At 43.2% G+C, this 26,242-nt stretch overlaps 2 protein-coding genes across 2 annotated transcripts; both read left to right on the top strand.

The window, feature by feature from the left end:
• The first annotated feature begins 306 nt into the window (after positions 1-306).
• Positions 307-1,170, top strand: LOC115995974 (uncharacterized mitochondrial protein AtMg00810-like). Its single transcript, XM_031235118.1, has 2 exons — positions 307-457; positions 506-1,170. Exons 1-2 carry the CDS (start codon positions 307-309, stop codon positions 1,168-1,170), a joined length of 816 nt encoding a protein of 271 aa, XP_031090978.1.
• A 22,735-nt stretch (positions 1,171-23,905) lies between these two features.
• LOC115996256 (protein ASPARTIC PROTEASE IN GUARD CELL 2) lies at positions 23,906-25,773 on the top strand. The gene has a single exon (XM_031235423.1). The coding sequence runs from the start codon at positions 24,099-24,101 to the stop codon at positions 25,500-25,502; it is 1,404 nt and encodes a 467-aa protein (XP_031091283.1). The 5' UTR covers positions 23,906-24,098; the 3' UTR covers positions 25,503-25,773.
• The last annotated feature ends 469 nt before the right edge of the window (positions 25,774-26,242 follow it).

Below are 26,242 nucleotides of genomic sequence, written 5' to 3'. Positions count from 1 at the left end.
CCATGGATCAAGAATTTAATGCTCTTCTATAGAATCAAACATGGTCTCTTATACCTTCCAAGACAAATATGAACATCATTGGGTGTAAGTGGGTCTTTCATACCAAACGAAAGGCTGATGGCTCCATTGAAAGACACAAAGCAAGGTTAGTAGCAAAAGGTTTTAATTAGGTGCCTGGTCAAGATTTCTTTGATACTTTTAGTCCTGTGGTAAAACCTACTACTGTCAGATTGCTTTCTCCTTAGTTATATCCTCTGGTTGGGTGACTAGACAGCTTGATGTTCATAATGATTTCTAAATGGTAATATGTCTGAAACTGTCTACATGAAGCAACCACCTAGTTATATTGATGCTCAGTATCCAGATCATGTTTGCCTACTTAAAAGATCTTTATATGGCTTAAAGCAGGCTTCTAGAGCATGGTTTAATCGTTTGCACTCATTTTTGCTCTCTGTTGGTTTTCAAGCATAAAAAATTGATGTGTCTCTATTTTATTTCTCTCAAGATTCTGCTTATGTGTACCTCTTGGTTTATGTGGATGATATACTTGTCATGGGGAGTGATCTTGATCTTATAACTAGTTTGCTATCCAAATTATCTGTTGCATTTAAGATTAGGGATCTTGGTGAACCTGGTTTCTTTCTTGGTATTGAGACAATTAAATGTGTTGATGGTATATTGTTATCTCAACAAAGATACATGAATGATATTCTAAAAAGGGCTGGCATGGCAGAATGCAACGCTTTATCTACTCCTATTCTTACTTCAAACTCTATCTCTTTCTGCACAGATCTATATGAGAACCCTACTCAATATAGAAGTCTGGCAGGAGCGCTACAGTATCTGACTATCACTCATCCAGATTTATCCTTTGTAGTAAATCAGTTATGTCAATACATTCATGCCCCTACAACCTCAGATTGGGAGCAACTAAAAAGAGTCTTAAGGTATGTTAAAGGAACAGTTAACTTTGGTTTGCATATAAGAAAGTCATCATCAAGAGAAATTCACGCCTTCTCTGATTCTGATTGGGATAGTTGTCCCCAAGATCAAAAATCTACTAGTGGCGCGGCTATGATGTGTTCTTTGGGTCAAACCTTGTGTCTTGGGTCTGCAAGAAACAAAGAACTGTTGCCAGGTCCTCCACTTAAGCTGAATATAAGGCTCTAGCATATGTCTGTGTTGAGGTAATTTGGGTTTTATCTTTACTAAAAGAGATCAATGTGTCCGGTATCTCAGTTCCCAAACTTTGGTGTGATAATCTTGGTGCTATGTCCATGTGTGCAAATCCTATCTTTCATGCAAGAACCAAGCATGTGGAAATTGACTATCATTTCATCAGAGATAGAGTTGCTAATTGGGAAATTCAAATAAATTTTATTTCAACAAAAGATCAACTTGCTGACATATTTACAAAAGCTTTACTTAGTCTTAGATTCTCTTTTCTTAGAGACAAGCTACAGGTTACTAGCATACCATGTGCTTAAGGGGGAGTATTAGGACCCTATGTATTTGAGTCAGAGTATGACTACTTATCATAGTCTTCCTATGATTCCCCTTGTATATATATCCCTATGCATGTACTCTTGTAATAAATTAAAGTTCTGTCTATACAATTTACAGTTCTCATCAGAAGTATTGGGATTATAATTTCTTTTACCAGATTAAGTTCACAAGAATTTCTGAAATCCCTTTCTTAATGAAGTCTTAATATATATTTTTTATGTGATAATAAAGATGTTTTTTTACTAATTAATTATTATGAATTGACCGACCAATCATAAATTAAAAATAAATCTATTTATTCATTAAGAAAAAATCAATTATATATTGTCATGTAAAAAGATATTAATTATGAGAAGAATGTAACATCACTTATAATTCATAATAAGGTGAAAAATTCCTATATACATTGTGAGGTGGGAATTCTTGTTTGACCTAAGTGATTAAAATTTGCAATAATCATAAATTTATTTTGGAAATCTTTTTATAATATTATATATGCATAAAAATATATTTATCTATTAAAAATATAAAGCAACAGGGTTTGTAATTTGAGAAATTGAATTCCATAAGTAGTACCAATTACAAGTATAACTTTTTTAGAAGGTATTTTTATTCACATCATCGTAATTTTTTCACAATATTTTGTATCTAAATTGAAGTGCATGTACTCAAATTTTGAAGTGGATAATTTACAGTACAGAAAATTTTACTTCTAATTTCATGAATATTATGGCATTGTCACATTTAATCATCAACCTTTAGCTTAACCATATTAATTCTTATAACTTTACTGATGTTGTTACATTTAATCAATTGCTACTGCTGCTCCAAACAAGCCAAACAAATTAATCACATATTACTATGTAATGAGGTGAATATTAAGGGTTACTCATTATCAATTTATGGTGAGTTTAATTATTTCATATATAGATTTTCCACGTTGCATTTCGTATTAAAATAATCCACCCCGATTACTATACATTCAGTTTGTATGGAGAAGATGAGAAGAATCCGGGGTTTGTGATTTGTCTATACGGAAGTAAGCAAAAGGCAATAAAGTCACCGCCTTGCCGGAAATGTGAGGGAATATTGGGGAGATTGATGCTGTGATTCTGAAAGAGTTTACACCCACCTATATTTCAAAAGGGCGCGCGAGTCATGAATTTCTCCATGCGAGTAATGTTTCCTCGTTTCAAATATATATTTAAAATGGGGTTGCTACTTGTATCATCTTGGGCTAAATAACTTTAGAATTCTAAAAAGTGAAAATTTTTAGCACTTTCACAGGGGTGTAAATGACAATTAAGATATGATTTAAATATGATTATTTATACCATCATGATCAAATGTAATTTAATTACACAAAAAATTAAGTATTGGACGGCGAGGGGTTGTTTTGTTTTTGTTTTTTGTAATGCTTTTATTTTTAAATTTTTTTTGAAGAAGAAAGCTTAATTCATTAAATCATAATCAAGATGCTCAACAAGGAAATGGGGAGGTGTATCAAACCACTCCCCGCAACCTGACTCAGAACCGACCGCCCTAGCAACAAAGTGGGCAACCTGATTCGCAGATCGCTTAACGAACCCGAATTTGACATCATCAATCAAAGATGCCAACTCTTTAACATCATCCACAATCAAACCAAAAACAGAATAGAAAGAAGAGGAAAAACAAGATAAAGCACTAAATAAAAGTTGTGAATCTGTCTCCACGTCAACACTTCCCATGCCAGTATCCTTCAGCCAACTGAGAGCTTCCCGCATGCTTATAGCCTCAGCCTCTTTCACCCCGAACGAACCGGACTTACACACATTCTTCGCTGCAAGGAACCTGCCGTCTTCACCACGCAAAACCCAACCCAGTCCCATAATATTGCGATCACGCATGATTGCCACATCCGTATTTAACTTCAGTCTTCCGCATTCTGGCGGTATCCATCTAACCGGATGTCTGCATGCAATTTCCGTAGGTTGTGTCTGATTTGCTGCTCGCCAATTTTGCAATAGAGAGGCAGCACACTGTAAGAACAAATTCAGATTAAAAGGGAGCCCCTTCCATATACTCTCATTTCTACTACACCAAATCCCCCAACAGGTCATCACAAACCCATCCAGCTTGTCATCTGTTAACCTTTTAATGCACTCAAAAAACCAATCAGAAATATTATCACATGGCACATTACCTGGCAACACCCCCACCCTCGTCCATAGCTTCTTTACCTCCCTACAGGAGCCAAACAAGTGACAAACACTTTCTTCCTCGACCCTACACATATGACAAGTAATAGCACAATGAACATGACGGGCCAAAAGTACATCACGAGTAGGGAGAAAAACAGAGGCCAACTGCCAGCAGAAGGTTTTAACCTTGGGAGGTACATGCAGCGCCCATATTTTACTCCAAGGCCAATCATCCGTAATAGAAGCCGAGAGACGATGATAACAGGATTTAACAGAGTAATCCCCTTTCGGTTCCCAATGCCAAGTCCACCTATCAGGTGGTTTGCGAGTGCTAATAGGAATATTCAGAATTAAAGAAGCATCACGGGGATTAAAAATATCATTAACACAAACCCTGTCCCAATTCATACCTTGAGTAGTCATTAGCGAGGCGACCGGAGCATTATAAATAGACTCATGAAGCACAGTCTGAACAAACGGGGTATTATCATCCGGTAACCATGCATCTTTTCCAATGAAAGAATCAAGACCGTTCCATATACAGCGACGGCATCCCTCCCTAATTCGAATACTTTTTTAAAAAAAAAATTAATTCTAATACCTAATCTTTTGTGTAATTAAATTTCTTAGTCAAGATTGATATTTGTGGGATTATTACTAACTAGACTCATATGACTCTGATCTGTTACAATGTAGTATCTGTTCAACCTACTGTAGCACAAAGAGTCAACAGTTGCCTCCACTAAGTCTCAAACCACTCCCTTCCATGTGGGGGTGTAAATCGGATGCCACTTGACCACAAGGTCTTTGGCATATCCCACTTGATTTGATTGATATATTTTGGAGAAAGCTCGACTTATCACCTTCCACCTCTCTAAACAATCAGGATTTTAGTTTTGAGCATGAGTTTCATATATTTAAGGATCAGTTCAAGAACTGGTAAATTCAATATATTGACAAAGTTGAGGGAAATGATTGCGCCATTTACAACTTTGATCCGTGAGTCAGCCGTGCAAATAAATATTCGTGGGCATCCCACTTCAAAGAACAAATCTCTCAAAAAAACTCAAGCTGGTCCAACTATGCCCATTCAAGATCCTAGTAGACATAGTTGTTCAGCTGCATCAAGATTTGTTGAGCCAAATGCTTTTAAGTTTCAAGAACCAGCTCGAAATAGTTGTTCAGTTGTATCAACTTCAGGTGATAGACATTTTTTACATCCATATATTCATCAACTTCCGGTTATATTTCATCCTTTCATCATACAAGTGCAAGATGTGAAATCTGACAGAAATTGTGAATTTCGAGCGGTAGATATATCTGTCTTGGTTTTCGGGATGACCAATAGTTCAAAATTCGATCTAATTTAATGGAAGAACTAGAGTCTCACAAGATGGAATATACCAATATGGTTGGACGATGGTATAACTTCAATAACTCTTTAAATTTTTTTTTAATTATTAGATCGTGTGCACCAATTGAGCACTGGATGACTATGCGGGAGATGAGTGTACTAATTGCTTCCAGATATAATGTGATACTACATGTTTTGAGTATGACCGGCAGTATGACATATTTACCGCTCCGATCTAGCCCACCACCTTGGTACGAGCATGTAGTAATTGCCCTTGGTTACATCAATAATAATCATTATATTAAGGTAACATTGACAAGAGGGTACCCAATGTCTACCGCACTATTGGTCCAAAATGGGCTTATTTTAAATATGATTGTGCATATGCATAGATTACTCCATATGTGAATCAGATCAATAGTTACAACGAGCATGTACGCTCTAATTGTACTCATGAGAATGTTATATTGGATTGAAATGGAATGAAATTTTCTTCGTTTTTATTTTATTTTATTGTGATGTTAATGTGTTTTTACAGGTTTTTTAGCGATTCAAAATTAATGTATTATATTTTATAATAAGGTAAAATAATGCATACAAAAAATTTCAGTTATAAAAAATATTAGAATAACAAAAAAAATTAATTTTATCATTAAAATTTATTAAACGTTAGATACTACAGAAAATCAAAAAAAAATATTATAGACAAAGTTATTATAGTATCACAATTTGAAATAAAAATAAATACGGAGTAATAAATAATAAATATTTTAAATAAATAATTAAAAAATACTATAGACAAAATTATTATACTATCAGAATTTGAAATAAAAATACATAATAAATAATATATATTTTAAATAAAAACATAATGTTTGACTAACTTTAATGAATGTGATGCAAATAGCAAATTGTTCTTTTTACACCACCTATAAAGCTAACAAACCTATTAAAGGGTGGTGTAAATAGAATTTAGGGTGGTACAAATAGAATTTCCCATTTTAAATTCAATAAAACTCATTTATAAATGTTTTCACATTATTTCTTAATAAAAAATTTAGAAAAATACTGGATCATTTCTTAATTAATTAAAAAAAATTAAGATTTTCTAAGTTTATGCCCAATATGCTAGCTTTAACAAAATTTTAAAAGAAAATTTTACTTTTAATCCTACAGTTATTGTGATATTATCATATTTAGTTTATAATTTTTAATTTTATCATATTTAGCCTCAAAAAATTATTAGCAGTGTCACATTTAATGATCTTTTACAATTTTCATTAAAATAATGTTAATGTTTATGATAGTTTTGTCATTTTACAATTTTAGTCTCCTATTCTTATTGAAAAAATTTCATAAAAGATATAATAAACGCGCAATAATCTGATAGGTATTTTTAAATAAATAAAAAAAAATTGACCAGCTTATTTTTTTATATTATGTTGTCTATGAACGTATTTTAAAGAAGGAATAGGAGATTGAAATTGTGAACCAAGTAGTCCTAGAAATTAAAGTTAATTGGATGAAAATTGTAATAGATGTTAATAAAGTTGTACCCCTAAACATGATTAAATTAAAAGTTAAAAACGAAATACAACAATAACACAATAGCTGTGAGACTAATAATGATTTTTTTTTTAAATTTTAATGTCCAATTAAATTAATGAGTAAGAATGTTTCAGTCTTGATTAATGGCTTCTTTATATCCAAAAAGCGCATATATATGATAGGGGTGGAAGCCTCCATCTTCTTCCCACTTTTTTCTTGCTTCTAAATTGCTAATTTAGGTGGTTTAATTCATCACTTTATGATATGATGACGATCTTTCATATAGGAGTTTCAAATCAGCACTAACATTATACTAACTTTTACTATGTAAGTTGTAATATTTTAATGAAAAATATAATATTTTCATATCTTGATGTAAAACTATTACATTTTTTTTAATGAAAAGTATTACATTTTTCCTTATAAGTAACAAACATTTTATTCATGATTAGTATTACATTTTTCAGAATAGGTATTATATGTATCATATTGACTTGACCCGACATGACCCGTCTTACAGATTAGAATCCGTAAGACAGTTTCACACATGATCCATAAACAAAAGGAAAAGGGAAAGATAAAGAAAAAATAATAAATAAAGATGACATAAAATAATCAATGAAAAAAAGAAAATGTGCAACGACACCGTTCAATTAAGAATCTAATTAAGTGGAACAACTTTCCTTATCAGCCTCCATATAGCAAAAATAAATTTTAGCTTGAATAGGACTCCCATATGGAAGGGAGTGGGTTCGAGCCTCAGTGGGGGCATCTATTGACTCTTTGTGCTTCAGTAGGTTGAGAAAGTAGCTATGAACAGATACTACACTGTAACCGAGTCAGTAGAATTATTGTTGTTGTTGTTTTTCTTTTTTTAGTACTACTGATCCTGTTACAATGTAGTATCTGTTCATAGCTACTTCCTGAACCTACTGAAGCACAAAGTGTTAACAGTTGCTTCCACTGAGGCTTGAACACACTCCCCTCTACGTGGGAGTGTAAACTGGGTGTCACTAGACCACAAGGAGACAAATTCATGATTCATTAACTGCCATTTGAGTTGGACCACCGCCAAACCATAAATTTTTATTTTTTTAAATTATATATATATATATATATATATATATATATATATATGCTAGCCAGTGGTAGTGGATATGTAGTTGTATGGCATGCTAGAGCTTCCCAGTTCCCCATTGATATAAATATAAAATAAATTTTCAAGAACTAATTAATGTATTTATTATTAAATATAACACTAGATGCATACTTAAATATGTGTTTGGAAAATTAACTTAACAGTTTTCGGTAGTTCGTAAAAGAGTCAAATTTTACACGCACAACGGTCATGTTTGGTAACATAATTAGTTTATTAGTTAATTTTAGCTTGTTTAATCACTATTAGTTGTTTTCTTCGGTTAAACAACCAATATTAGTGTTTGGTTAATCAACTTTTTATAACAGTTTATTGTTGCAAATCGCTAAAATTCAAAAAAAAAAAAAAACTACTTAAAAGCAACTTTTTAGATCAACTTTTTGATAAAATAAATTATAATTAATCAACTATCAACTAACTACTAATATACCAAACCAATCATTATTATGTGGATCATAGTTTGTTGTGCACACAGCTGTGTGGACTACAAATAAATAGTACCTTATTTGTGTACATAAAGTACATTATTTATGTACTGAAAGTAAATTATTTTATACACTATCAAAAATGTATATTCAGTACACAAATAATATATCTTTAGTATATTAAAAATGTACCGTATATTTAGAGAAAGTACATTATTTGAGTACTAAAAGTATTGATATAATAAAATACGGAGCAAGATGCTTGTATTTATACGGGACGGGTACAAGGAGGAATACCCTAGGCGAGACCGAGCTACGTGACAGTGGGTCAGAGGTTCCTGATCTCTTTAGCTACTATATTAGAAGAAATAGCCAAAAGTCCTCCCTACTGCATTAAATGCGCCTTTTATAGTGGCTTCAGCAAAACCTCCGGTCTGGCGGCATGTAGGACGCGTGGCGGACATGCATCGGTCACTCTGTCGGTCCAACGCGCCCGCGGATAGCCACGCGGGCGCGGGGTCTCTGGTTCGAACCCCTGCGAAGGCCCTGACTGCAGCTCGGATCGCAAGGATGCCCGGCCTGGTCAGATCGGGAAGAGGATTCGGAGGGTCTCGTTAACCCCTAACTGGGCACACAGCCCGGGAGGCCGGGTCACGTAGACCGGGATTTTACCCCTATCATCTAGCCCCCCAGCCCGGTCTTTTACGACCATCGGGAAGAAAAGTCCGGGCTGTTCAGACGGTCCCGGGTCGCGTCGTTCTCGTTCAACCGAAGAGCAAGGATGGGAGGTGACGTCAGCAGAAGTCGTCAGCCCTAATGCCCACGAGTCGCGCTCCCGTGGACCTCGGAACTTGGGCCTAGGCTAGGCCTAAGTCGTGGGGATCCGAACCGGCGGCCCCTTGCTCTCCCCTCTATAAAAATGGGACTCGAACGCCCTTTCCGACTTTCACGAAAAACGGTTCAACTCAGAGCTTCCCGAGCTATCGAAGTTTCCCGTGCTCACCCCTGCCAACTATATTACGTATTCACGCTTCCTTGAACAGGTATTTTCCTCGCTCACTTTCGTAGCTACCTTTGGTTTATGATTTCGGGTCCCGGGCTGCCCTTAGTAAGACACTTCCCTATTCTTGCTAGGTACAGCCATGAGCGGATCGGATAGCCAGAACCTATCCATTCACAGCTACGGCGGCTCGGTCGAGGTCGGATCATTCACAGTCTCGACCTACGACTCCGTGATTAACGCCATAGACACTTACTCCGGGGAGAACGAGGGTTTAGCCCGGCCTCGTAATCAACCGGGTCCCGGGAATGATGAAGCAGATTCCCGGCCCGCCGTAGAGCCCCTCGCCACAGAAGCAGGGCCTTCGGGTCGACGGAAGCCCGTCCCTACCCCACATGGTAGGGATTGGTTCGCCGGTTTGCCGGTCGATTCTGCACCTCCTATGACCGCCAGCAGGATCCGCTTGGAAAACAGCGGCCTGCGGCAACATACCAGCCTCCTCACCCGCGGGGAGATCGAAGAGATCTCGGCCCTACTAACCGGGGTCGTTAAATTTGAGACCAAACTGTCGTTGGGGAGCGTTATCGATCGGACGACCGGGGACTGGCTCGGGATGCACCTGGACTCCATCAAGGCCCCGTTAACCTTCCTGTTCTATCCCTTCCTATTGGGTTTCATGAAGTATTACGGGGTTCTGCCCGAGCAGATCGCCCCCAACGCCCACCGTACCCTAGCGTGTTTTCCGCAAATATGCGGTCGTCACGGTCTCCCTGCGACTTTGGAGCTTTTCCGGTACCTTTTTTCGGTCCGGCCTTTATCGGTGAAACACGGGAGCGGTGTCTTGTGCATACAGTCTCGCGAGCACTTCTGCAAGATTCTACATCTGCCCGAGAACAACAGAGGCTGGAAGGACCGGATCCTGTCGGTCAAATACCCATGGCCTCTCCCGGTCGATAGAGAGTGGCCGGTCCTCATGACGGAGCACAAGCGACCCAGGCAAAGCTGGGCTCTGAACGATGCGGCCGTAAAAATCTCGGCCGAGGAGTACGAGTACGAGATCTTCCAGTCACCCGAGGAATACCAGGAGGCGAACCTCGAGCCCCCCAGATATGACCTAGCGGAGAAGTACACGCCCAAGAGGGCGGTGGTGACAGTCGCCGTCGGACCTCCCCTTCCGGAGGCCGGTTCACGAGGTTCGTAAGGGTTGCCGATCTGAGGTCGGTTGTTTGGAGGTCGGGATTCTAACCTCGTTTTTTATTCTTCAGGCACCATGAGGAGCTTTCCAGTCTCAGCCCGCCCGCCCGCGCCGGCCACGAAAATCAGCCTAGGGTCCAAGAAGGCCGAGCCCTCGAGACCTGCGGATCCCAACGCCGAAGCGCCGGTCCCTACTGGCCTGTCGTTGGCCACCACGCGCCCCGCCGGTTTGAGCGGCGAGCAAGACGCGGCCCGGGCTGCCAAGCGCGGGAAGGAAAAAGAGCTCGTAGAGGTCGAGGAGGTCGCGACGGTGAAGCGCCCTCGCCGTGACGGGTCCGGGTCTACGACGCCGGTGATCGACGTGCTGATGAAGCACGTGGATGAGCCTCCTGCGGCTCTGCTATCGAGGATTTGCGCCGCGGCCCCTCCTCCGAAGAAAACGAGCGGGTGGTCGACCGCTCTAGTCGGGGAACGCATCGCCTGCGATCTTATCCAGGTACTGCGAACTAAATTTAATATGCTTTGTTGCTGGTTACAGCCTCTCTTACCGGGGGTTTTGCAGATGGCGCACTCGGTCACCGACCTGTTTGCCCGAGCAAAGGACGGGGACGAGATCCACCGTCGGGAGGTGGCGCCGCTTAAGAAGTCCCTCGCAAAGAGATAGCAGCAGATCCTGGAACGGCCGAGGAGACTGGGAGACGGATCCTGGAACAGGCGGAGCTCGGGGAAAAGATCCTTACCGACCCCGTCTTGCTCGCCCGGCACATCTGCCGAGGGCAAGAGACTGGGGAAGCCGTCCTCGCAGCCATTTCGCGGACCCCGATCGGGGAGGACCTGATGTACGAGTTTGGGTCGTGGGCGTTCAACAGCGGCTGGAGGGCCATGCAGAACGACGTCAGGACTGCGCTGGAGGTTGCGATCGACGACGACGACCTTCCTAAGATCCTGGCCATTCTCCCAGAGGAGGTGCCCGATCCCGGCCCGACGCCATTCTCTAAGGTTCCGGACGGGCGTACCCTACCGGTCCCCGTTGTTGGGGTTTCTGCTGGACCATCGGCGGAGGCCGCGGCGACCGCTGGACCAACGGCGGAGTCCGTGGCGGCCCCAAGTGCTGGACCAACGGCGGAGGGCGACGCGGAGCCCAGAGCTGAGCCGTCGGCCGAGGCGAAGTAGATTAGGTGACGCGAATCGAGAGCCCGGCCTCGTTGTGCCGGGCACTACTTTATTTTGGCAGCCTTTGAGCCGATTAATAAAAACTTTTCGATTCTCCGTGCGTATTTACTTTCATTTTCTTTGCGTTATTTAGTTTTACGCGTATCAGTTAAGGTCCGTAGACCGGTAACCAGGCACCTTACTCCCGGGGTGAGCACCTTGCTCTCACCATTAAGGTCCGAAGACCGGTAACCAGGCACCTTACTCCCGGGGTGAGCACCTTGCTCTCACCATTAAGGTCCGAAGACCGGTAACCGGGCACCTTACTCCCGGGGTGAGCACCTTGCTCTCACCATTAAGGTCCGAAGACCGGTAACCGGGCACCTTACTCCCGGGGTGAGCACCTTGCTCTCACCATTAAGGTCCGAAGACCGGTAACCGGGCACCTTACTCCCGGGGTGAGCACCTTGCTCTCACCATTAAGGTCCGAAGACCGGTAACCGGGCACCTTACTCCCGGGGTGAGCACCTTGCTCTCACCATTAAGGTCCGAAGACCGGTAACCGGGCACCTTACTCCCGGGGTGAGCACCTTGCTCTCACCATTAAGGTCCGAAGACCGGTAACCGGGCACCTTACTCCCGGGGTGAGCACCTTGCTCTCACCATTAAGGTCCGAAGACCGGTAACCGGGCACCTTACTCCCGGGGTGAGCACCTTGCTCTCACCATTAAGGTCCGAAGACCGGTAACCGGGCACCTTACTCCCGGGGTGAGCACCTTGCTCTCACCATTAAGGTCCGAAGACCGGTAACCGGGCACCTTACTCCCGGGGTGAGCACCTTGCTCTCACCATTAAGGTCCGAAGACCGGTAACCGGGCACCTTACTCCCGGGGTGAGCACCTTGCTCTCACCATTAAGGTCCGAAGACCGGTAACCGGGCACCTTACTCCCGGGGTGAGCACCTTGCTCTCACCATTAAGGTCCGAAGACCGGTAACCGGGCACCTTACTCCCGGGGTGAGCACCTTGCTCTCACCATTAAGGTCCGAAGACCGGTAACCGGGCACCTTACTCCCGGGGTGAGCACCTTGCTCTCACCATTAAGGTCCGAAGACCGGTAACCGGGCACCTTACTCCCGGGGTGAGCACCTTGCTCTCACCATTAAGGTCCGAAGACCGGTAACCGGGCACCTTACTCCCGGGGTGAGCACCTTGCTCTCACCATTAAAGCAAAACATAAAAGGAAAACCCGGCCTAACCGGTCGGTTTTACATTACAAACAGAACGACCCCGAAGGGTCTATCAAATCGGCTATGCAAGGCCAAAGTAAATCGGGGCGCGCAGGCTCCCGATCCTATTACAATCTACTGATAAAAATGGACTAAGTGCTGGGAGTTCCAAATACGGTCAACCGGCTTGACGGAGGTGGTTTTGAGCCGGTAAGTGCCCGGTCTCACGATTGCCGAAACGACGTATGGCCCTTCCCAACTCTGAGCTAGCTTCCCGCCCTCGAGCGGCTTACTAGCCTTTCTTTCTCGCAGCACGTAATCCCCGACCTGAAAGTATCGGGGGCGCGCCTTAGGGTCGCGGTATGCTTTCAATTTCTTCTGGTACTCCTCGACCCTCCGGGCCGCGGCGTCTCTCCTTTCTTCTAAGGAATCCAGCTCGGTGATCATCAGGGAGTCATTGTCGTTCTCATCGTAAACACGCTCTCGGGAGGTCGGTACCCATACCTCCACTGGCAGACGGGCTTCAGCACCGTAGACTAATGCAAAAGGTGTTTCCTTCGTGGCTTCACGGGGTGTAGTCCGGTACGAGCACAAGATATATGGGAGCTCGTCCGCCCAGCTTCGTCCGGCCGAATGCAACTTCTTCTTGAGCCCCTCCAAAATGGTCCGGTTTGCATTCTCAACCTGGCCGTTCCCTTGAGGGTACGCTACGGAAAACCGGACCGATCTGGTGCCGACAGTCGCTAGGAAGTTCTGGAAATATTCGCTCTCGAACTGCTTTCCGTTGTCAGTCACCAACTGAACTGGAACCCCAAAGCGGGAGATCACGTTTCGCCATACGAACCGGGCGCATTGCTGAGAAGTGATCGTCGCCAACGGTTCGGCTTCGATCCACTTCGAGAAGTAATCAACAGCGACGATGATGAAGCGACGTCGACCGATCAACTACGGGAAGGGTCCCAAGATGTCCACTCCCCATTTAGCGAACGGTATTGCCGTACTAACCGAATGGTAAAAGGTGGCTGGTCTACCCGGGACTCGGGCGTACAGTTGGCACGATTCCCACGACTTTGCCAGCGCCTCGTAGTCTAACTGGATCGATGGCCAATAGTAGCCGATCAGCATTATTCTTCTTGCCAAGGCCCGGCCCCCTTGATGAACGGAGCAAAGTCCAGAGTGCAGCTCGGTCATCACAAGTTCAGCCTCAAACCGGGACAAACATCTCATCAACGACCCCCCATAAGACCGTCGGTAAAGGCGGTTGTCGACTATCTGGAACCGGGGGGCGCGTAGCTTCACTTTCCTGGCCCTCTACTCGTTCTCCGGTAAGGTTCCGGTTTCTAAGTATGACCGAAGGTCAGAGATCTACTCATCCGTCCCTGCATCAAACGGGGCCACGGGCAACACATCAATACACGCGGTCGTCAGCTCTTCCACCCGGGCAACCTTGGATATATATTCCGGGGCCTCGTGCGATAACCGGGGTAACATGTCTGCGTCTGCATTCTCAGCCCGCAGGATATGCTCGGCGATGCACGCATCAAACGATCCAATAACGGATAGGGCGTGGTCGCGGTACCGGGCTAGTCGTTCTCCCTTTGCCTCGAAGGCACCGGTGACCTGTCCGACCACCAGGGCTGAGTCGGTCCGAATCCTCACATGTCGAGCCCCCAGAGAGCGGGCGTGACACAAGCCAGCTATGAAGGCCTCATACTTCGCTTCGTTGTTGGTCGGTGAGAAGGCGAGCGACAGGGCGTAATAGACTTTGAAGCCCTCCGGGCTGGTGAGAACTATACTAGCACCAGCACCCTGCTTGCAGCTCGACCCGTCAGTCGCGATTTCCCACTTTGCCGGGGCGGGGTCAGCGGTCGGCGAGGTGCTACTGTCCCGTGCCGAACATTCCACAACGAAATCTACTAAGTCTTGTCCTTTAATGGCCGGTCTGGGCGTGTATTCGATCGCGAACTGGGTTAACATCATCGCCTACTTAACTAGCCGACCGGAGGGTGTAGTCGTTCGAAGGATAGCGCCCATCGGCTGGTCGGTCAGCACTCGGATTACTCGACCTTGAAAGTAGGGCGTGAGCTTCTTCGCAGTCGTGTATAATGCAAACACGACCTTTTCCAGCCGAGAGTATCGTAATTCGGGACCTTGGAGCGCGTGGCTGATCTAATAGACCGGGCGCTGTATCCCTTCAGGGTCGGTTCGGCAAAGCACTGCACTGATTGCGCGATCGGACGCGGAGAGACAGATCTGTAATTCTTCACCGGGCTCCGGGTTGGACAACACTATCGGCGAGGCCAAATATTCCTTCAAGCTCTCGAAAGCCTTTTGGCAATCGTCAGTCCACGCGAAGGCGGATGTCTTCTTTAGTGTCTGGAATAACGGGTGGGCCCGCTCAGCAAGTTTCGAGAGAAAACGGCTCAGGGCAGCCAACCAACCAGTCAGCTGTTGAACTTCCCGAACCGTGGCCGGCGGCCTCATGTCCATAATCGCTTTCACCTTCGCGGGGTTCGGCTCGATTCCTCTCCTCGTCATCATAAACCCGAGGAACTTCCCGGTCTGGACAGCGAAAGTACATTTGGTCGGGTTGAGTCTCAGCTGGTTACGTCTCATGATCTCGAAGCTCCGTCTCAAGTCGGACGCGTGATCGTGCTTGTCCTTGCTTTTCACCAGCATGTCGTCGATGTAGGCCTCCATTGTCTTGCCGATCAGCTCTCCAAACAGGGCGTTCACCATTCTTTGATAGGTAGCGCCAGCATTGCGGAGGCCGAACGGCATAACTCGGTAGCAGTACAGACCATCCGGAGTGATGAATGTTGTTTTGGCCTCGTCTTCTTCGGCCATCATCACTTGGTGGTATCCCTTGAAAGCATCCATGAAACTTAGGAGCTCGGCGCCCGCGGTCTCGTCGACCATCTGGTGAATGCTCGGGAAAGGGAACGGGTCCAGCGGGCACGCCTTATTGAGGTCGGTATAGTCTACGCACATCCTCCAAGCCAGAGGCTTGGGGACCAGGACCACGTTCGCCAACCATTCAGGGTACTGGACCTCCCTGATGTGTCCGGCCGCTACCAAGGATCTAGTCTCCTCTCTGACAAACTCTCGCCGGTCGGAGGAGAGATGTCGCTGCTTTTGCTTTATCGGCCGTGAGCCTGGCCGGACCGCCAACCGGTGACAAATGGTTCGGCGGTCTATTCCCCGCATGTCCTCCGGTCCCCATGCAAAGATATCCGAATATTCCCTAAGGACACTAATAATCGACGTCTTTAGCTCTGCAGGCAAGGCCGCGCCGATCTTTACCGCTTGGTCAGGCCGGTTCTCGGTCAAGACAACTAGCTCCACGTCGTCTGAGGGCTCGGGCTGTTCAGACCGAGCGTCTTCCTTCTTCTTGCTGATGGTGTTAATCCGAGACATGCTGGCGTCTTGCTTCTGCACTGCCCGGACATAGCATCGTCGGGCCGATTGGGGATCTCCTCGGACAGTGCCCACACCCTCTGGAGTTTGGAACTTCATGCAGAGGTGTGGCATTGATATGATCGCCCCGAGCTGAGAAATTCCCGGCCTGCCCAGGATGGCATTGTGGACACATGCTATATCGACAACAACGAACTCCATCATTACACGTAGCACTCTCGGGACCGTTCCCACTTCCACGGGTAAACGAACAACACCCTCAGGATGGATCATGGCGCCCGTAAAACCGGAGAGCGGGGTCCGGATGGGAGTCAGCTCGGACCGATCCAACTGGAGCTTTCGGAAGACCTCCAAGTACATGACATTCACACTGGATCTGGTGTCGACCATCATTCTCTGGACGTCCACGCCGTTGATGTCGATAGTTACTACCAACGCTTCGGTCGAGCAGTCGGGGCTGCTCGGCAGATCGCGGTCGGTGAACACGATGGGCTCTATATTCGTCCTCTTTTCAGGGGCAGCATCCTCGACTAGACCAACGTGCAGGTCTCTAGCCCAATTACGGCGCTCTCCCCCTGTGTCCCCGCCACTTGGGCCTCCGAAGATAACGTGAATGACCTGCTTTTGAGCGGCTGTCGGAGGTTCCCTGTCCAGGTCGGGGTCTTTGTCTTTCTTATCCCTGTCTTTTTTGAAATATTTTCTCCACCCTCGCCGGTTTTTTTTTCTTCTTCTCGGCGAACTGAGCCAGCTCTCCGGTTTGCAACAAGTCTTCGATCAAGCCTTTGAGTACGTGGTACTCTTCGGTGTCATGTCCTCGGTTGCGGTGATACGCACAATATTTGTCCTTGTCGGGGCCGTCTCTCGCCGGGGCGGGCAGCTGGATCAAATGACAACTCTGGGCGAACTGTAGGACTTCCGCAACCGGTCTGTTCAGAGGGGTATAGATCGGGTTTCCATCAAACTATCTTTTTGTCGCGGGTTATTCGGGCGGCGGTCTCTCTAGTTTTGATCCCTCCGCGGCCCCCCAATCTCCATCAACCTCTTGGCCGAGTTCGCCTCCGTGGCAGTAGCGTGGGCCACTACTCTGCGCACAGCGTCTTCATAACAGGTCGGTGGCCAGAGTACAAGATCCTGGTATAGGTTTCCCGCCCTCAGAGAGTTCAATAGCAGGTTGGTGGCGGTTACGTCGTCAACAGGCTCGATTTCCATCATTTCCTTGTTCCATCGCTCGATAAAGACAGAGAGCGGTTCGCCGTCCAACTGTTTGGCATTCTCTAGATGAGAGAAGTGCTTCTTCACAGTCTTGGACATGGCGAAGCGGTCGACGAATCTTTGGGTCAGGGGCCGCCGGTTCGGATCCCCACGACTTAGGCCTAGCCTAGGCCTAAGTTCCGAGGTCCACGGGAGCGCGACGCGTGGGCATTAGGGCTGGCGACTTCTGCTGACGTCACCTCCCATCCTTGCTCTTCGGTTGAACGAGAACGACGCGACCCGGGACCGTCTGAACAGCCCGGACTTTTCTTCCCGATCGTCGTAAAAGACCGGGCTGGGGGGCTAGATGATAGGGGTAAAATCCCGGTCTACGTGACCCGGTCTCTCGGGCTGTGTGCCCAATTAGGGGTTAACGAGACCCTCCGAATCCTCTTCCCGATCTGACCAGGCCGAGCATCCTTGCGATCCGGGCTGCAGTCAGGGCCTTCGCAGGGGTTCGAACCAGAGACCCCGCGCCCGCGTGGCTATCCGCGGGCGCATTGGACCGACAGAGTGACCGATGCATGTCCGCCACGCGTCCTACATGCCGCTAGACCGGAGGTTTTGCTGAAGCCACTATAAAAGGCGCCTTTAATGCAGTAGGGAGGACTTTTGGCTATTTCTTCTAATATAGTAGCTAAAGAGATCGGGAACTTCTGACCCATGTCACGTAGCTCGGTCTCGCCTAGGGTATTCCTCTTTGTACCCGTCCCGTATAAATACAAGCATCTTGCTCCGTATTTTATTATATCATTTTCCGACCTGCCTGCGTACTCTTTGTCCCCGGGGCCGCGCAGGTCGATCGGATAAGGCTCGTTCATGAGCTCCTGTGTAAAGGGTGTACGGAACAGATTGCTCGCCCGGTCGATGGTTCGATCCCCTCCCTCCTCGCGCTTCCATTTGTTAAACTCAGCTCGGACCTGGTCGAGTATTCCCCGTGAGAGAGCAGATGAACGGGTTGGGTCACGGTGCCTACGGTGACGGGAGTCCGAAGAACTGGCCTCGCTCGAATCGGCTTCGCTCACGGTCGGCATGTGTAGCGATCTGCGTCCTCTTTCCATCGGCGGGTCTATTCTGTCCAGAACGCTGACTCGCGGCACCTTTTCCCGGTCTGCAGGTGGCCTGGAGCCCGAGGCACTCAGGCGAGAAAGCGTCGGGCGTCGTGCTGGGGTCGGCTCTTGTAACCTGGAGGATGCCGGTCGTCTCTCGGCCTGAGCCCTCCTCAGTGCGGGCGAGGGGCTAGCTGCAGCTTCAATCGTTGCGGTGTCTGGATGAGGGACTGGAGGCTAGAACTGTGGCTGAACGGGTGGCACCGGTTGAAACGGGAAAGGGGGGCGTAATGCTGTGGGTAGAGACGGGGAGAGTTGGCCCACCACTGGGTGGTCGGATCGAGCGGGTACGCTGGATACTGATAAGGTACTGGGCCGACCGGAATGGGGAACGCCTGAGGTGGGTGGATGACGTTGACGGGATCGGCCAGCGGTGGGTTAATTGTATTGTTTGGGTCGCCTCGGGAGCTGAGGCGAGAACGCAAATCTGAAGGTGCCTCCTGCTCGGGGTCGGCAGCGGCAAAATAGTCCATGTAAGGGTACATGGTTGGAGATCGAAGTCGTGCAGAGCAGAGGTCGGCTTATCGTACTTCGGTCCCCACGGACGGCGCCAAAATGATATAACAAAATACGGAGCAAGATGCTTGTATTTATACGGGACGGGTACAAGGAGGAATACCCTAGGCGATACCGAGCTACGTGACAGTGGGTCAGAGTTTCCCGATCTCTTTAGCTACTATATTAGAAGAAATAGCCAAAAGTCCTCCCTACTGCATTAAATGCGCCTTTTATAGTGGCTTTAGCAAAACCTCCGGTCTGGCGGCATGTAGGACGCATGGCGGACATGCATCGGTCACTCTGTCGGTCCAACGCGCCCGCGGATAGCCACGCGGGCGCGGGGTCTCTGGTTCGAACCCCTGCGAAGGCCCTGACTGCAGCCCGGATCGCAAGGATGCCCGGCCTGGTCAGATCGGGAAGAGGATTCGGAGGGTCTCGTTAACCCCTAACTAGGCACACAGCCCGGGAGGCCGGGTCACGTAGACTGGGATTTTACCCCTATCAAGTATGTTATTTTGTATAATGTACATTTAACACACATTGAACATACAAATAATGTACTTTTAATATATTAAAAATGTACTTTTTTATGGTCTACACAGTACTATGTGGACAGTAATATGTGGACCATGGTCCACATAATAATTTGTCTTACCAAAGATCTTTCTACAATTACTTAATGTTATCACGTAGTTAAACACTTAAACCTACAAACCCAATCTGTTAACAGCTATCAACTAACAGTTATTTGTCAAACATCCCAATGTGATTGCAAGAAAAAAAATTGTATTGCAAGAAAAAAAAATCACAAATGTTGGGAGCAAAAAAAAATAATCACTAGTGTTCAGTGCAATTGAAGTTAAATTTATCATTTATCGAATCATTAGAGTTAATTCCATTTTTGATCCTATAGACAATCTACTTTTAGTCCTTTTTTATTAGAACATCCTCATTTGGTCCTAGTATTATTGTGACATGACCAATTTTAGTCCTCCAGCAACAAAATTGTTGAAATATCGTTAAATACAAAGATATTTCAATCTTTTTTATACAAAGTATGTTGAATCCCTATATTTTTAATGTTTATGTTTTTGAAAACATTCATATTGAAGACTGAAATGTCATTGTATTTAGCGATATTTACACTAATTTGTTGATAAAGGACCAGAATTGGTCATGCCACAATAATACTAAGACGGAAAGTGGATGTTCTAATAAAAAATTACTAAAAATGGATTGTCACCTATAAATCTATGACAAAAAATGGAATTAACTCTTTATCATTATAATAAAACTTATTAACCTTGTATTTATTCTTTACATTTGAGATAATAAATATTCAACACATATTTAGAAAGTATACCATATTGAACCTGCATGGTACTTGATCTTAATTTTTCATTTAAGTTTAGATAGCCAAAAATATAATATCAAAATTGTAAACTTTTTGTCATAATAATAATAAAATAAAATAAAGCTATGTATAATAGAAAATTTTCCACATACTCAATATTTTCTTTGTCTAATTTTATTTATCTTATTTATTATTCCTTTTATCCTATTTTACTAGTTCAGTTAACAAAACTTGATTCAAATTATTTGTGAACATTTTTTGTAATTTTAATTTAGTACTCTGTATTAGCGTTAAACTTTATTTAGAAATAAATTAAAAGATTATTTACTATAAAAAAAAAGTTAAATTTAAAAGATATATGAATTGAAAATATTAATAATAAGTCAAAATAAGATTTAGTTTGATAAATGAATAGTGAACAAAAGAGATTAAAAAAACATTTATTTTCAAAACTACTCTATTTTTTGTTTTCTTTTTCATATTTTCTCATAAATTGTATGTTTGGTTTTTTTTTTTATTCGATTAACCTTTTGATATAGTTTTTGTTTGAATAAATTAATCTAGTAATAATCCTAATATATACTATTTGACTTTCACATAAAGCGCTCAATCAAATATAACTATAGGTGTTGTTTTGATTCGATTAACCTTCTATGTCAAGTAAAGTGTTGTGAACTAGCTATAATAACATTTTTTAACTACACACATTTATTTTGCTATTCCTAAATTAATTAATATAAGAAACTGAATGTCAAAAAGTTGAATCAACTCTTGTTAATTTTAATTATACCAATTATAGTGAAATAGAGAGGATAATAGATTTTCAAAAAAAAAAAAAAAAAAAAAGAGAGAGAATAATATTTTTTGAGATCAGATGTATAACTATAGCAAGTCACAACTTACAAATGTGTATGATTTGCAATTATATTTACTTTGTACACTTGTAAGAAATTTCTTGGGGTCCTCCCACGCATTGGACATATATTAAGATAAATAAATAAATAAATAAAGTTGGAGTTGTAATTGCTTTGAGGTCAAATTGCATTACAGTAATGATTTTGTCACATTCTTGAGGCAAAGTTCATTTTTTGTGAAGAAAAAAGTGGAGTGCACCCAACTGTCGAAATTTCTAATCAAGTAGTCCAAAATACATTGCTGCTGGCATATTCCACCCAAAAGATTAATTTGAAAATAAAAATAAAAATTGGGAGGTGAAAAAGAACAGTACATGCATGTGAATAGCTGTTAACCATGCTATCACATTATTCACATACCTAATTTTCGTATTCAATTTAGGATAATTTCAGTTGTCCCCCTGCTGTTTGTCCCGGCCTGCTACAATTAATCCCCTCTTATTTCAAAATTTAGACTTGGGATCCTTGAACTTGTAGTTTACTTTTGCTTTTGGTAAGTTGGTTTCTATGATATAGATATGTCAATCAAGGGGCGACCCAGCCAGGTTAATTGGATAGTTAACTTGGTAATTACATAGTTCTATATTTGACTTTTTGTGAGAGATATCTATTGACTTTCTTGGAACCGATCAGCTATACGCAACTTAAGTCAATTTATCCCATTGTGATCCTTTAACGGCCGGGGTCACAAGTTGAGTTCCACCTCGTGCACACATTGCTAGCGATTGCATACTTATCCGTAAATAAAAGATATGTCAATATGACTAAATTACTTGGTTTCGAACTATTTTTCAACTTTAACCCACTAATTTTTTAATCTTTTTAATCAAACCCATTAGTTTTGCATTATATTGGCATCCCTACCATTGTATTATATTCAACCTAACATTTTCATCACTTGTTTTTAAGATGACTTTTTTCTTTTTCTTTTTTTTTTTTTAAAAAGGAAAATGGAGAAAAGATAAGACTTGAATTAAATAGCTAGGTATATAGAGAGACCACAAGTAAGGCACATACCTCACTTGCAAGGAACATATATACATACACAGATCAATAAAAAAGGAAAAAGAAAAAGAAAACATATATTAGACACATACCTCACTCCCTCTTGAGTTTTAAGGTAGTTGATCTTTGATTAAATTGAAAGAGATAGACCCGTATCATCTCATCTTCATTCAGTGATAGCCAAAAAATTGTTTATTCATGTCGTGTGAAACTATTTAAAGCCTATTTTGTTAACTTTATAAAAAAAATTGAAAAAATATTACATTTTGACATTTATTTATGTAAAGAAAAATTGTTAAATAAGCTCATGAACTTTATACCAAAAAGCAGTTAAACTGTTGAACTTTAAAAAGTTACGATTAAACAATCCAACATATAAAAATTGATCAAATAAGTACTATTTACCAGTAACCAACAAATTATAGGTAAAACTACGATAACATGGCATGCAAGTTAGCCGCCGTTGAGTGCATTAGGGCACCATTGATTGCCACCTCTTACCCAAAAAAAAAAAAAAAAAAAAACACCTATGCGACCACAAGTTGTCTTCTCTACAATTGACAGTCACATTCTTGAAAAAAAAAAAAAAAAAAAAAAGGCGATCGGCACTAGTCGTCTTCTTCACTAACAATGCCAACCAGTGACCTTGCGCTAGTTGCCGGTCACTAATTTCATCACTGAAACTTAATAATAAGCAATTATTTTAGTTGAATAATCAGTTGTGAGACTCATATGCACTAACATGACAAGTTCAAGTATTTAATTGTAATTTTTTAAAGTTTAGAGACTTACAGAGTAATTGTTTTCTAATATAAAGTTGAAAGGTATATTTGACCATTTCCGATTTTAAATTTAGAAAGAAGAATCGGATATGAAGTCATGTGTGGCAAACAATATGCAAACTTTTTGGAGAAAAATGATCATTACCTTCCTTGCAAAGTTATGAATTGCTTCATGAAACTAACTCTTCTTTTTTGAGATATAATTTTTTAATTGAACTTTTTATATTTAATAAAACTACGTTTAATGTGCTTCTAATAATAGTTTAAATATGTACAATTAAAAGTCAGGTAAATAAAAGGAAAAAGAGTTAATACACAGTTTAGTCATTTATTATAGTGGTTTTTTTCAGACTTAGTCATAAATGATTTTTTGTACTTAATTAAATTCTCAACTTCGATGATTCTACCCAATTGAGTTCTCAGCTATTAGAATCAAGGATTAAATCAATAAAAACTACTATAGTTAAGAACTAAGTTGGATAAAACCACTATAGTCGATGATTAACATAGTAAAACTATTATACATAGTTGATGACTGAATTGAGTACTAATAATGTTGAAATTACCAAGTTATCTTAACAAAGGACTTAATTGGGTAAAACTATCAAAGTTGAGGACAAAATTAAGCACATAAATCATGGTTTATGACTAAATAGAAAAAATAAGTATAGTAGGATTAAATAGTGTATTAAGTGAATGAAAAAAAAGGAGTAAAGAAAATGTGTTTAAACATATATTATGTTATAGGATAAAAGCAGTATTCATGCAAACAGTACAGCAAAGAAACCAAACCCAACATTCAATTATTTCTCAGCTGCAGATTGAAAGAGAAAAGCAGCGGTGGAGTGGGGCAGACACACTCAAAGCTTTCTCACTTGCCATATATTTTCCCAAAGCCCAATGCAAATAAATACCCCATGCCAGTCAGGCAGCAGATGAGAGTGAGATCGATGAGACCTCAGCTAATCACCTCTCTAATCTAATCTAAATACACCCGCCCACCAGCAAGTAGCAACTTGACCATGCTTGTCCATATCCTCCTCTCACTGTTTTTGTTTACAACCTCCGCTTCCGCAACAGAAACCAATACCTCTGCCGGCCACGCCATCCCCTTTCCCACCCACGAGCATTTCAACGTTAAAGAATCCGTTTCTGAGGCCATCAAACTCCATCCCCAGGAGGAATTCAACGATGAAAGCCGCAATAAGGGGAAGCTCAAGCTCCTGCACAGAGATAAATTGCCCTTTTCTCATTTTACCGACTTCCGCCGCCGGTTTGGGTCCCGTATGAGAAGGGACGGACACAGGGTCGCCGCCCTCATTCGCAGAACTCGCAGTGGGGAGTATGAGGTGGAGGAGTTCGGGTCGGAGGTGGTTTCCGGTATGGATCAAGGGAGTGGAGAATACTTCGTGAGGATTGGGGTCGGGAGTCCGCCCAAAAATCAGTATATGGTGATTGACTCCGGGAGTGATATTGTGTGGGTTCAGTGTCAACCCTGTAACCAATGCTACCATCAATCCGACCCGGTATTCGACCCCTCTCTCTCCGCTTCATTCGCCGGCGTGCCCTGTAGCTCCACCCTCTGTGACCAGGTCGACAATTCGGGATGCAATTCGGGTCGGTGCAAGTACGAGGTCATGTACGGTGATGGGTCCTACACCAAGGGGACGATGGCGCTCGAGACTATTACGTTTGGGCGAACTGTGGTCCCAAATGTGGCTATCGGCTGCGGCCATAGCAACCGGGGGATGTTCACAGGAGCCGCCGGGTTGTTGGGTATCGGCGGGGGATCCATGTCGCTTGTGGGTCAACTCAGCGGACAAACGGGCGGAGCTTTCAGCTATTGCTTGGTGAGCCGGGGCACCGAATCCTCCGGCTCACTGGAGTTCGGGCGAGGAGTCTTACCCGTGGGCGCCGCCTGGGTACCCCTGCTCCGAAACCCACGGGCACCTAGTTTCTACTATATCGGGCTCTCGGGTCTGGGCGTCGGCGGCACGCAGCTCCCAATATCCGAAGACGTCTTCCGTTTAACCGAGCTGGGCGACGGGGGAGTGGTCATGGACACGGGAACCGCCGTGACAAGACTCCCCACAGTGGCGTACGCGGCGTTGCGCGACGCATTTATGACGCAAACCGCCAGCCTTCCTCGGGCACCCAGCGTCTCCATATTCGACACATGCTACGACCTAAACGGGTTCGTTACGGTTCGGGTACCAACAGTATCGTTTTTCCTGATGGGCGGCCCGATCCTCACCCTTCCAGCTAGGAACTTTCTTATACCAGTTGATGAAAGGGGCACCTTTTGCTTTGCATTTGCTCCATCCCCAACCGGACTATCCATCATAGGGAACATCCAGCAAGAAGGCATCCAGATTTCTTTTGACGGCTCAAATGGTTTTGTGGGTTTTGGCCCCAATATTTGTTAATTTATTATGCCCGGCCCCTAAGAATAATAATTATTATGTGAATTTTGTTAGTCCAACTAAGAGCTATATAGTAGTTTATTATATACATATATAATAATAATAATAATAATAATAATAATAATAATAATAGTAATATTAGTACTTGATAGATTATTGTGACATATATATGATGGATGATTAAGAAATCGAATTGAGTGATATTATACTTTGTATTTCACTGTTATCTAGATTGCTTAATGATTAGAAAGTCAACATGTAATGTTTGTTTTCATTTTTTGGTAACGTTTTGTGATGAGTTACTTTTTTTCAAGTAATAAATTTAGATTTAAATCTCATGACTCCCATATTTTTGCGCATATTAGAAAGAAAGCCAAAAATGTAGTTTTTACTAGTTAAAGAGTAAAGTTTTATTATAGCTAAAATTTATAGCAATTACAAGTGATATGGTGAGTCGGTTTTGTTAGAGACTCCCAAATTATATTTAGATAAATTAAAAATTGTTTGAAACTTTTTTTTTTTTTTGAAAATTCAATTCCCCACCATAGTGGTTCAATTCTATGACCATCCATTTGAAATAATGAAATAGTAAATTAGTAATAGAGGCAAAACCAGTTTGAATATGAATTTCTAGATTTGTTTGATTTGAGATCTTTGAATATAATGTTAATGAATAGTGAGAGTTAGGATATTCTGAAGAGTGAGAATGGAAGGTTGAATTATGAAGGTAGTAAAGTGTGGGG

The sequence above is a fragment of the Ipomoea triloba genome, chromosome 11, assembly GCF_003576645.1.
Source record: "Ipomoea triloba cultivar NCNSP0323 chromosome 11, ASM357664v1".
Classification (NCBI taxonomy): domain Eukaryota; kingdom Viridiplantae; phylum Streptophyta; class Magnoliopsida; order Solanales; family Convolvulaceae; genus Ipomoea; species Ipomoea triloba.
The sequence above is the reverse complement of the archived record's forward strand: the minus strand, read 5'-3'. Positions and strand labels throughout refer to the sequence as shown.